The sequence below is a fragment of the Daucus carota genome, chromosome 6 (genome assembly GCF_001625215.2).
Source record: "Daucus carota subsp. sativus chromosome 6, DH1 v3.0, whole genome shotgun sequence".
Taxonomy (NCBI): Eukaryota; Viridiplantae; Streptophyta; class Magnoliopsida; order Apiales; family Apiaceae; genus Daucus; species Daucus carota.
This window is the reverse complement of record NC_030386.2, coordinates 3610948-3622861: the sequence shown is the minus strand read 5'-3', so window position 1 is coordinate 3622861 and position 11914 is coordinate 3610948. Positions and strand designations below refer to the sequence as shown.

Here is an 11914-nt window from a genome sequence, read left to right as displayed (position 1 = left end):
ATCTCCTTTGGTGACAACACAGGCTGCAGGAGTGAAATTGACTTTGTAACCTTTGTCACAGAGCTGACTGATGCTAAGCAAATTGTGCTTAAGACCAGACACCAATGCAACTTCATCAATGATGACATTCTCTTTTGCAATCAAGCCATATCCCATAGTATATCCTTTGCTGTCATCTCCAAAGGTAATGCTAGGGCCAGCTTTCTCCACAAACTTTGTGAGCAGGGAGGAATCACCAGTCATGTGCCTGGAGCATCCACTATCCAAGTACCACAAATTCTTTTTGTGGTTTCCCTGCACACATATCACAAACAGATCAAGTTGATTTTGGTACCCAAATTGCTTTGGGTCCAGATTTGTTAGTCTTAGCAGCCTTTTCCACTTTCTCAACCTTTTCCTTGGATTGAATTGGTTCAATCTTTGGTTTTGGTTGAGAAATTGGAATATCAACTCTGTTTTCAAACACAGGCCTTTGAGACATGCATAAATTGTTCATTCCATGCAAATTTGAATGAAATTGAGGCATGTTAAAGGCATTGAAATAAGGATTGAACATATATGGCATGTTAGGCTGAGAGTAAGGATTGTGAGGCAATAAACCAGGCATCATATTCATAGCAGATAAATTCATGTGAGGAACAGATGTCATAGGAATAGGCAAGGATAAATTAGGAGCAACCACAGTTTTACAATTAGCAGATAAATGATTTACACTACCACACTTGCTGCAGGTTTTCCTAAGAGCACTAGCATTGGGAGTGTAATTGGTGTGCTTGTTAACTCCTATTTTGCCATTTCTATTTCCTTTCTTCTTTTTAGTCTCCTCAGATTTATGCTCATTAGTATCCAAATTCTTCTTGTTCTTGTTACTGGAATGAATAGTGTTATTAACACTGTCACTGGTCTCAGAAGAACTATTCTCACCTTTAACAAAATTCTTTTTAACAGGACCATATTTCTTGTTAAGCTTCTTGAGAACATTCTTGTCAACTGATGAGTTTTTGTTCAACTGATGACTCTCATCAGTTGAGACTTTGCTCTTCAACTGATGATCATCATCAGTATTCTCATCACCTGAACTGTTCTCAGATATCTCAAGCACTTTCTTATTCCTCTTCCACTCATTCTCTACAAAGGTCTCTCTACCTTGCATGTTGATGATATTGGTGGAAACATCCCTACCAGACTTCCATTTGGCAATAATCTCTTGTTCCTTATCAAGCTGCTTTCTTATGATCTCTTCTCTTTTCAGAACAACCAAGAGATCATCCTTGGCTGTCTGACACTCAATTTTCAGCTTCTCAAACTCAATAAATTGAGCTTCTAAGACACTGTTTCTATCACTAAGAAAGGTGTTAGCTTCCTTAATCCTACTATTTTCTTTAGTGAGAGATTTTAAAGAAACATGCAAGTGATACAATTCTGTAGACATTTCATTAATAGTAGCATTGCATTCATCTTTAGTTAACTCAACTAGGTTTGTAGTGAATACCTGACTACTGCTTCCAGTGTTTTCTTCTTGATCTGTGGAGTTGGCCATTAGAGCTAGATTGACAAACTCCTCCTCTTCATCAGAATCATCTCCAGCTGCCCAATCATCCTTTGTGATGAATGCTCTTTCTTTTTGTTTGAGAAGTTCATAATATTTCTTTTTGTAGTCAATGTTTTCACTTGACTTCTTCTCAACTTTAGGCTTTCTGCACTCATTTGCAAAGTGACCTGCATTCCCACAGTTGAAGCACTTGAATTTTGATCTGTCTACCATGCTTCTATCAGACTTGGAATTGCCTTTAAAAGATTTTGCAGAATTAAAATTCTTTTTGAATTTCAGTTTGGAGAATCTTCTTGACAGGAAGGCTAGATGTTCATCAATTCCATCACTTTCTTCACCAGAATCAGCTACTTCTTTCTCCTTTCTTCTTCCTTTGCTTGACTCTGAGCTCTCCTCTTTGACCAACTTCTCAGTTTCTTCAACTTGAGACTTTCCCTTGTCCTTGACAGTATCCTCCAGAGATGCAACTAGAGCCACAGATGAATGCCCTTTCTTTTGGCTTTTCTCAATCTCTTCATCTTGTTCCATTTCAAGCTCATAAGTCTTTAAGGTTCCATACAGTCTCTCTAGAGTATAGTCTTTAAACTCTTGTGTATTTCTGAGAGAGACTGTCATGGGCTTCCATTCTTTGGGAAGAGCTCTTAAGAATTTCAAGTTTGAGTCCTTAACTTGATATACTCTTCCAAAGAGCTTTAGACCATTTAACAGTTTTTGAAATCTGTTAAATGTATCACTCAAACTTTCACCAGCCTTGAAATGGAATGACTCATATTGTTGAATAAGAAGCTGCATTTTGTTCTCTCTTACTTGCTCATTCCCTTCACAGATGGTCCTGATGGTGTCCCAGACTTCTTTGGCACTTGTGCAGCTAATAACACTATCAATCATTTCTTGATCCAAACCATTGAACAGAAGGTTCATGGTTTTCTTGTCCTTGTGCACTTCTTCAGTATCTTCTTGAGAATATTCATGGATAGGTTTTGGAATCATCTTACCTACCATGTCTTCACCATCAGCTCCAATACTTGTGCAGACCTTCATGGGGACATGAGGTCCTTTTTCAATGCAGTTCACATAGCTTTCATCAATGGACAACAGATGCAGATGCATTCTCACTTTCCAGTGAAAATAGTTGTCTTTGTCAAGAACAGGTATCTTCACTCCAGCATCCTTCTTTCCCATCTTTCTCTAGCAGTGTTGATCTTTTTCCCTGTTTGTTGGGAACCTCGCTCTGATACCAATTGTTATTTTACACCAACTATGAGAAAGATTGTAGAAGGGGGGGGGGGGTTGAATACAATCTTTTACAAATTTAAAAGATTCAAGAACAGTACACTAAGAACACAATAAACAGAAAAACACCAAGTATTAAAAATACGGGTGGATTGAATGATCCACCCGTGAGATTTTATATAGAAGAATCTGTGGATTGTTTTACAATTCGCACAGCTGCTGGTTCATCACTCAAAACAAGTTCTAACTCTCAGATTTTTCTCTCAAGTAATTTGAACAAGTTCAACTGATGCTGCTAACTTGGTTATATACTCCAAGTTTTACAAAGCTTTTAGCTAGATTACAAAATGCACTCTAATCTAAAAACAATGCTGCACAACTTTGTCTTATGCAGGCTTTCTGAGATGTCTTCATCTTTGACCATCATCTTGATTTGATCCAGATTGCACTGCATGAGATAAGTATGTTTCTGCTTCTTCTTTATTTTCCTAATTAGGCTTCCATGTCTATTTTAGTGTAATTCGATCCATGTGATTTGTCAGACTTAAGCTCTAGTCACTTTCAACTGCTCTTTGCTTCATCAGTTGAAGGTTCTGGTTGCTTTCAACTGCTATTGACTTTATCAGTTGAATGCCTGGCTCATCAGTTGAATGAATTACAAACTCCATCAGTTGAATGCTGTTCCAGTCTTATCAGTTGAATTCCTCAGCATTATCCGTTGAACACTTTGTCTTCAGTTGAATGCTTGATTTTCATCAGTTGAAACATCATCCAGTCTTTATCAGTTGAACAGTTACATCTCATCAGTTGAATATCCTTCACTTAGATAAAATTACATGGCATTGGATATTTACAATTAGCCATCCTATTCTACCCATCCGTTGATAATTCCCAAAGACAAGAAATGTAACAATTACAACTGAAATTTGATAAAGATTCTAAGTAAGACATGTTACAGAAATGTTTATGTTATCATCAAAAAATTATTGATTCCTAACACGTGATAGATGCCCCAAAGTGTTGCCTGGAGCTTAGACTTGCCAGGCATTGGTCCTGCAGCACTCCAGAGTTCTTTCCCTGCTTTGTTACGAATAACAACTCCCACACTATTGGTGTTACCATTGGGTAGTGGCTCCGCAGAGGTGATACAATGAACGTTGATCTTAAGAGCCTCTCCCTCTGGAGGTTCCCACAGATAGTCCATGGAAAGGAAGAAAGAGGAGAGGAGAAGAGGAAGATGCTCCAAGTATGAAGGGACAAGAGGGATATTTATACCGCAATAAATTAGAAGGGGGAATGCAGTGGACTGAGGGGCAAAGGGAGCCATTAGTGCCCACCAGATAAAGATCCAAGAATCCCCTAAAAACTGGAAAGGCAATAGAGGGAAGAATCTGTCTCGCCTGACGTGAAGATTTTGCATGAGAGGTCTATTGAAGTAGCTGTTATTATGACGCCCAGAAGATTGCTTCTGTGGCTCTGTTTAGGCCCTCCTTAGCCAAATCATCTGCCTCCGAGTTTAGTGCTCTAGGTACGTAGTAGAGACTAACAATAGAGTCTAGTAGAGAAGAGAACTCAGGGATGGGTCTTCTCAATATTTCACAATGAACCTCTCTTTTCCGGATTATCTGTAAAGCTTCCTTTGAATCTGAGCATATGGCTACTTGAGATGCTGTGCTGAAGTGTCGCTTGACTTGATCTAACATGTAAAGTAGAGCTTCCAGTTCGGCTTGCAGACTGTTTACCACATATACTGGGATTGAAAATACATGTAGCACTCTTTTGTCTTTATTGAGAATTCGACCTCCGATTGCACCATTGAGGGATCCATTTTCACATGCACCCCAAGCCCCATCCGTCATACATACTAAATCATGAGTCAAGAATTTATAGTTCCAATACTCCGCACTCAACTTACTGTAATAAATCACAACTGCACCTGAGGGATTAGATTTCCAAAGAGGGTCTGCAGTGAATGGGGTCAGTTTTGAGGCCTCGCCCCATTTGTTAATCCTTGTGAAAACTAAGTTTAGGAGAACCGATTTACGTGGAACTGAAGATTGAAATATGGACTCATTACGTGCTAGCCAGATGGTCCAGAGACTTGCTGCAACGATTAAGTGCCATATTTTTGATGTCACTGAAGTTCGATGTAACGACAAAATATTCTCAAGAGAGAATGAAGTTAACCTTAGAAATTGTGACTTTAAGCTCCACCAGTTGGCTATAAAATCCCAGACCCACCTGGCAATCTTGCATTCCCACAATATGTGGTTTTGGGATTCAACTATACTTTCGCATTTATCACAGCATGGGCTCACTTCAGCCAACCTTGAGTGTAGTAGCTGTTTGGATGGTAGGATTCCCCATCTAACTTTCCACAGGAAGATTCTAATTTTTGGCGGAACCTTTAGACTCCAGATTAGAGACCAAATTCTGGATGGTGCATGCGGTGTGCGATCCCCAAGTGTCATGCACTTCATAAGATTTTTCGAGGTGAGAGAGCCCTTGTGGTCCTGCCAGAACAGTTTGTCGTTGTGTTGTCTCGGTTGGATGTCTCTTAATAACACTCTGAGCTGTGAAATTTGTTCCACATCAGAAGGGAGAAGATTAAGATTCCAGAGTAAGTGATCAGAACCAGTTTCATTCCATAGCGATAAGAATTCGAAGATGGACTTGAACTTAAGCTTAGATAATGAATATAATCTGGAGTAACATGTAGCCAGAGGGCCGTCTCCCCACCACCAGTCTTCCCAGAAATATATTGAAGATCCATTGCCCAGTTCCCACTTAAAATTATGAGGTCTTAACAGGGGTTCCACCCTCTTATTTTGTCCTAAATTGACAATGCCTTTGAGAATTGGGGAGAGATTAGAGCTGCCTGCTATTAGCCCGAGATTGTATCTGATTAGCTCACCATACTTACGCGTTAAGATAGTATTCCAAAGCTGATCTCTTTGTGAATAGCATCTCCACCACCATTTTGCTAATAGCGAGATGTTACGGACCTCAAGAGAGGCAATACCTAGACCACCACTTGATTTAGGAGTGCAAAGACGCTCCCAATTTAGAAGATGTAATTTCCTCGGGCCATTAGTTTTACCTCCCCATAAAAAGTGTCTTCTCTGTTTATCAATATATTGAATAGTCGTCTGGGGCATCTTAAACAAACTAAACCAGTACACCGGAGAGCTGTCCAGTACTGATTGAAGCAGCACTAACCGTCCCGCCATGGAAACATTTGAGGCGTTCCATCTCTGTAGTTTTGAAGCGATCTTATGCTCCAGTGGCCTCCAGAAAATTGTTCTTTTTGGGGACTGTCCTATAGGTGCTCCAAGGTACGAGAGTGGATCAGAACTAATTGAGCACCCTAACCAATCTGACCAGCTTTGTAGTAGCTCAAGATTTTCTTTAAATCCATATAACTTACTTTTTCGGTAATTGATTTGTAAGCCTGAGATGAGTTCAAAAACCTGAAGCGTTGCCTTGATACCTTTGACAGAGAGTGAGTTATTGTTGAGGAATAGTATGACATCGTCGGCAAATTGGAGATGAGTAACTCTATCAGAACAGCCATTTATCGCCACTCCTTCAAATAATCCATTACTATGCGCTGCATAAATCAAGCAGGAGAGGACCTCACCAATTATGTTGAACAATAACGGAGACAAAGGATCTCCTTGGCGGAGGCCACGAGTAGGGTGAAATTCCTCCGTTGGGCTACCGTTTACCAAGACTGAAACCCTTGAGGAATCAAACAGGTTTCTGATCCATTTAATCCACTTAACATCGAAATGCATAACCTCCAACACATGAAACAAAAATTCCCAGTTGATGCAGTCAAATGCTTTTGCAAAGTCGATTTTAAGAATAAGACCCTTGCTTTGTTCGGTTTGCAGTGAGTGATAGACTTCTGAAGTGATAAGAATGCCATCCGAAATTTGTCGGCCTTTAATAAAAGCCGTCTGTGTAGGAGAAATTAGCTTATTCATGTAAACACTCAGCCTTCTAGCCAATACTTTGAGATTAGTTTCATATTAGCATTCATCAAAGAGATTGGGCGAAACTCTGAAGGATTAGAAGCTGAGCTGGTTTTTGGAATGAGAGCAATGAAAGAGGAGTTAGAACCTGGAGGAATCAAGCCTGAAGAGTGGAAAGAGTGAAAAGCTTGGCAGATATCGCCCTTGATTATTGGCCACATAGCTTTTAAAACTCCAGAGTTGACACCATCAGGCCCCGGAGCCTTATTTGAGTCGGTGTCTAGCAGTGCATTCCAGATTTCCTTCTCAGTAAACTCCTCAACTAATTGTTTGCTCTCTTCACTAGATAAAGTGGGGAGTAGTCCTTGACTGAGGGAGAAAATACGGGAATTTGAAGATTTGCAGAAGAAGTCTCTAAAATGGTCCAGAAAAATTTTCTTGATTGTGGATGGTTCTGAAATCCAGTTAGAGTCAACCTGTAGTCCATTGATGAGTCTGGAACGGTTTCTACCTGCAATAGCTCTGTGGAAGAATCCAGAGTTTCTCTCTCCATGCAACTGCCAGTTTAGTCTTGAAATTTGGCACATCATGCTAGCTTTCTGCACATATAACTTTTCAAGTTCTGAAGCAATTGCCCTCTTTGTATGTAGAGCCACATTAGAGTCATCAGCAATGCCTTGCTCCTTTTCTAAATTCTTGATCTTGACATCTATATTGCCATTAGAAGTCAAATTCCATTCCTTGGCAAATTTTCTTACCTCTCTGAAGCGATGACTAATAGAATAGTTTGGATGAGCTTGTCACACTTTCCCCAGGTTATGAAGAAGGGCTTCATCTTGTAGCCAGCAGTGAAAAATTTTGAATGGTCGGGGACCCCAGTCAGTTTTAGAATTCATTAACATTATTGGTCGATGATCAGAAGATTTTCGGTTAAAACCTTGCAGGGACCAGTTGCCAAGTTCGTTCCACTTTGGGTTGATCATTGCTCGATCAAGACGGCTCTTTCTGTGCTCTGGTCCGAACCATGTAAATCTTCCATTACTAAGTGGAATGTCTATCAGGTCATGTTCTTGCATAAAGAAGAGGAGGGAGTCTGTATCTCTGCGGTTATAGACACAATTTTCCCTTTCCGAGTCTGAAAGAACTACATTAAAGTCGCCAATAATCACTGCAGGCAGGTTTGACTTGGTTAAGAGAAATGAGGAGATGTCCTCCCACAACATCTGTTTAAGGGAGCTCTTCTGCGGAGCATAAACATTGACACATATGAATTCCTGGGAGCTTCCGATCACAGTGGCAATAAACCATTGCCAGTTTTGGCTACAACCCGATTCTATGGCGTGAATATAGGTATTATCCCAAGCTATCAAAAGACCTCCTGATAGACCTTGTGAAGGGGAGTCTATCCAACAAGCCTTTCCGGGGATCCCTAATGAGCCAATCGACTTTTCACACCAATTAGATCTCTTGGTTTCTTGCACACAAAGAATCGTGGCCTTGCTTTCGGACATTACTGTGCGAATATTAAGCCTGTTTGCCACTTTATTTGTACCCCTTACATTCCAGCTTAAAAGTGAAATTTTATCCATAAAGAAGGTAGAGTTTTGGAGGGAAGATGAGTAGCTTAATTACCTAAGTTGGCTCGGATCAGTTTTAGGTAATCTGTGTAATCGAAATGGATCGTTCATATTTTGCTCTCCACTTCATCAAACTATTGAAAATTGAATAAAAGAAATTCTAATTCAATTAATAAATTATTTTAAGTTGATCGAACAAAATATCAAGCCCGATAAATCTAATGAACAAAGTACAGGGAAAAACCGTCCAAATGTAGAGAAACCAACTACCACATGTATTCACCGAGACGGAATATCCAAATTCATGTTAAGCGGGACCCACTCATTCATTTCTATTCTCAAAATTTCTAAACCATAAATTATTTATTTTCCACTGATGAAAAATTCTTGGTAATAAAAATTTCATCAGTCCGTCCAAACAAAAACCCATATAAAAAAAATTCTTTCTAATAAAAAACCCATATAAAATTTCGCAAAATTAAAAAAAAAATCCCTTCTTTCAGTAAACAAATAAAATTATTTGGGTGTAAAATTGGAGAGAAATAGGTGTATTCTGAGAGAGACTCAGAGAGAGAGAGAGGGAGAGAGAGATGGTGGCTATGGAGACTGCAATTTGTGGTCGTGTTGCTCTTTCTCCTACTCATGTCATTCATCCCAAATCTGGTTTGCATCTATTTCAAGTTTTTCGTATTGATTTAATGCTTATATATGAGTTCTTGATTTTTCAATTTGATTGTTTTTATTGTATAGTTTGAATGATGATTGTGTTTCTGAAAGCATGTTTATGGGTTTTAATTTGATCTTTGTAGTGGTTGTCTATGTATCTTGTTTGGATGTTATAGATGTTTTTGTAATTATATAGCTCATCAGCTTAATTTGATTGCATATATTGAGATATGGTGGTGAAAAGGCTTGATAGAGAACAGGAATAGTGTGGTTAGATGGTTCTTGGGTTAAATTCGGTAACTTTACGACACTGGTGTCATAGGTGTTTATTCTGACCAGCTGATTCGATAAGTTAGGAAGGTGTGAACTTGGGAACTATGATGCTTTCTGTGGTGAGTACAGATACATCATAGGTCGTGTGCTCATCCACGTTTTAGAAAACTTTTTAGCGCGATTTATGATTAGATGATTCTTGGGTTAAATTTGGTAACTTTGTGAAGCTGCTGTCGTATTTCCAGCTGGTTTTACAAGTTACAAAGGTGTGATCTCGGAAACTATGATAGTGGTATCAATATAATATTATGAAGTGAAACTTATTGACTTAAAAATTGTTTTACTTTCCATCTCCAGAAATCTTGCAAGCATTTAATATTGGAATTAAAATTTGAATGACGCTAAAGAATCTTGTAGAAGACAATATATTATTATATAAATTTTGCAAGAACATGACATGAGATGATAGAGAGACCAGTAAGATTAATTAACAAACTTGTCTCTACATTTCTTAGACATAGTCAATCAATTTACCATGCTCATATGAGAAGAGGCTAGTCCTCTACCAAGATATCATCATGTGCTATCTTAATGTATGAGGTCTTTAAACTTTGAAGCTACACAATAAATAATATGATCTTTTGTATCCTGTAATTGATTTTTGTTGTAATTTATAATGTTGAGAATCGTTTCCGGAACATATAATATAGTCTATACAGTAGAGAGGATTTCCACAAAAATACTCAATGCATTTTGGTCTGACCAAATTTGTGTATATATCAGTTCTGTAGTATAACTATATAATAGCCTATCTGGAAATATTACCAGTCTGACCTAAATTGTTATATCAGTTTTCTGTAGTATAACTGTAGAATAACCTATCTGGAAGTTTTACCGGTATTTATTATGCCAAACAGAAATTCACATTAATGCAAGTTTGTCATCATTCCACAAATTTTTATATCTTGTGTGCTAAGATGTTAAATCTATGTTCCGTTATTGGATTGTTTGAATTGATCTTGTCAGGTGATAGGTTCTAGTCTTCTTATTGATAATTGGTCCATCTTTTTATTGGTTGTGATGTTATATGGATACACTATATTTATGTCACGAATTGGTTTTGATTCTCATATCTTATATTTGCCTCAGGGGATAAATATCTTTATAAGCAATGTGCAAACCGGAGCAATTTCATGGCTATGTCAGCAACAACAGTAGGAAAAGGCGGCGGGGTGATGGACAAGCCAGTAATTGAGAAGACAACCCCAGGCCGTGAATCCGAGTTTGATGTAAGGTATCACAACAAACTCTTTCCTTAATGTTATCGTAATAATAAATTAATATTTAGAGAAATAAAGTCGTCGTTAGAATATATACGGCGGATATTAATTAAACTGCAGGATAAAGGAATAAAGAACAGGGTGGAGAAGTTCAAGAGTAAAATTTGATTACCATATTTAAATTTTCGTGTTTCAGCACTTTAGCATAAAGGTGCAATCGGCTCTATACTACAGATGTTAAGTGCAAATTTATGTAAACCAGGTCGTAACTCACAATTTACCGCGGACATGATTGACAGAACTAAAAGGTCGGTCTCATTAGGCATAATATGGAAGCATGGACAAGATACAAGGACTTAAAGAAATAACTTTTTTAGCTACCATTGTCTATGGTGTCAAAACTTAATGACCACTTAAATTTTGTGCTTGCACTGAGAGTGGATATATGTTATAATGACATGAATTATATAGAAGTTTATGAAGACTCATTGTGATTGTAGTGCTCTCTTTGATGAAATTCATGTTTACGTGTCATCTGAGTTTGTTTAGTTACTAGGACCACTATGCGGATTTAATATATTGGGAAGGTGGATTATTATACAAATTTTTGTTGTCATTTCTTGCTGTCAGGAAATCAAGGAAAATGTCTCCACCTTATCGGGTGATGCTGCACAATGACAACTACAACAAGAGGGAGTATGTCGTTCAAGTGCTGATGAAGGTTATTCCTGGGATGACAGTCGACAATGCTGTCAATATTATGCAAGAAGCACATCACAATGGCTTGGCGGTGGTAATCATCTGCGATCAGGTAGATGCTGAAGATCACTGCATGCAGCTCAGAGGTAATGGTCTTCAAAGCTCGATTGAGCCTGCAAGTGGAGGTTGTTAAGTGCGTTTTAGAATTCCGCAGCTCTATATATTATCTGCGCGAATTAAGATACTAGGTTTATGGTAAAAAATGTACATAGAAGCACAACTGTTTGAACCTTGTTTGCAATGATATACAGTGAGAAGGCATATGTGAGGGCACAAATAAGGCTAGTTAAGCCAAATGGTTGGTGAAATTTACTGTACAGTGAACTGGAGTCTACTTATTGTAGTTTCTTCGGTTCCCTAAAGTAATGGAGTCGATGTTTTGCTTCAAAAATCTGACTTATTTTAATTCGCGCACAATCTTCACAGAGAAAACACGTCAAAGAATGTGCATCTACATTCTACAGGCTTGCTGGATATATTCGCTATCACAGATTACACAATCTTTCGTTGCATTTGTCCTGTTGAAAGCAATGGTTGGATTTTCCAGATATCGACAAAATTTTGAGTATATTCCCGTGCAGAATTTGAAAAATCCGT

At 38.4% G+C, this 11914-nt stretch overlaps 2 protein-coding genes across 2 annotated transcripts; one reads left to right on the top strand and one right to left on the bottom strand.

The window, feature by feature from the left end:
- Positions 1-4230: 4230 nt before the first annotated feature.
- LOC135147087 (uncharacterized) lies at positions 4231-6774 on the bottom strand. The gene has a single exon (XM_064079541.1). The coding sequence runs from the start codon at positions 6772-6774 to the stop codon at positions 4231-4233; it is 2544 nt and encodes an 847-aa protein (XP_063935611.1).
- A 2057-nt stretch (positions 6775-8831) lies between these two features.
- On the top strand, positions 8832-11708 carry LOC108225049 (ATP-dependent Clp protease adapter protein CLPS1, chloroplastic). Its single transcript, XM_017399852.2, has 3 exons — positions 8832-9002; positions 10428-10572; positions 11189-11708. The coding sequence occupies exons 1-3, from the start codon at positions 8930-8932 to the stop codon at positions 11448-11450; spliced, it is 480 nt and encodes a 159-aa protein (XP_017255341.1). The 5' UTR covers positions 8832-8929; the 3' UTR covers positions 11451-11708.
- Positions 11709-11914: the final 206 nt, after the last annotated feature.

Excerpts from the sequence above, each read along its gene's own strand:
- LOC135147087 (XM_064079541.1), bottom strand. The coding sequence starts at position 6,774 with ATGAATAAGCTAATTTCTCCTACACAGACGGCTTTTATTAAAGGCCGA.
- LOC108225049 (XM_017399852.2), top strand. The coding sequence starts at position 8,930 with ATGGTGGCTATGGAGACTGCAATTTGTGGTCGTGTTGCTCTTTCTCCT. Across the intron at positions 9,003-10,427 it reads TGTCATTCATCCCAAATCTG|GGGATAAATATCTTTATAAG; the intron begins GTTTGCATCTAT and ends TATTTGCCTCAG. Across the intron at positions 10,573-11,188 it reads GAATCCGAGTTTGATGTAAG|GAAATCAAGGAAAATGTCTC; the intron begins GTATCACAACAA and ends TCTTGCTGTCAG.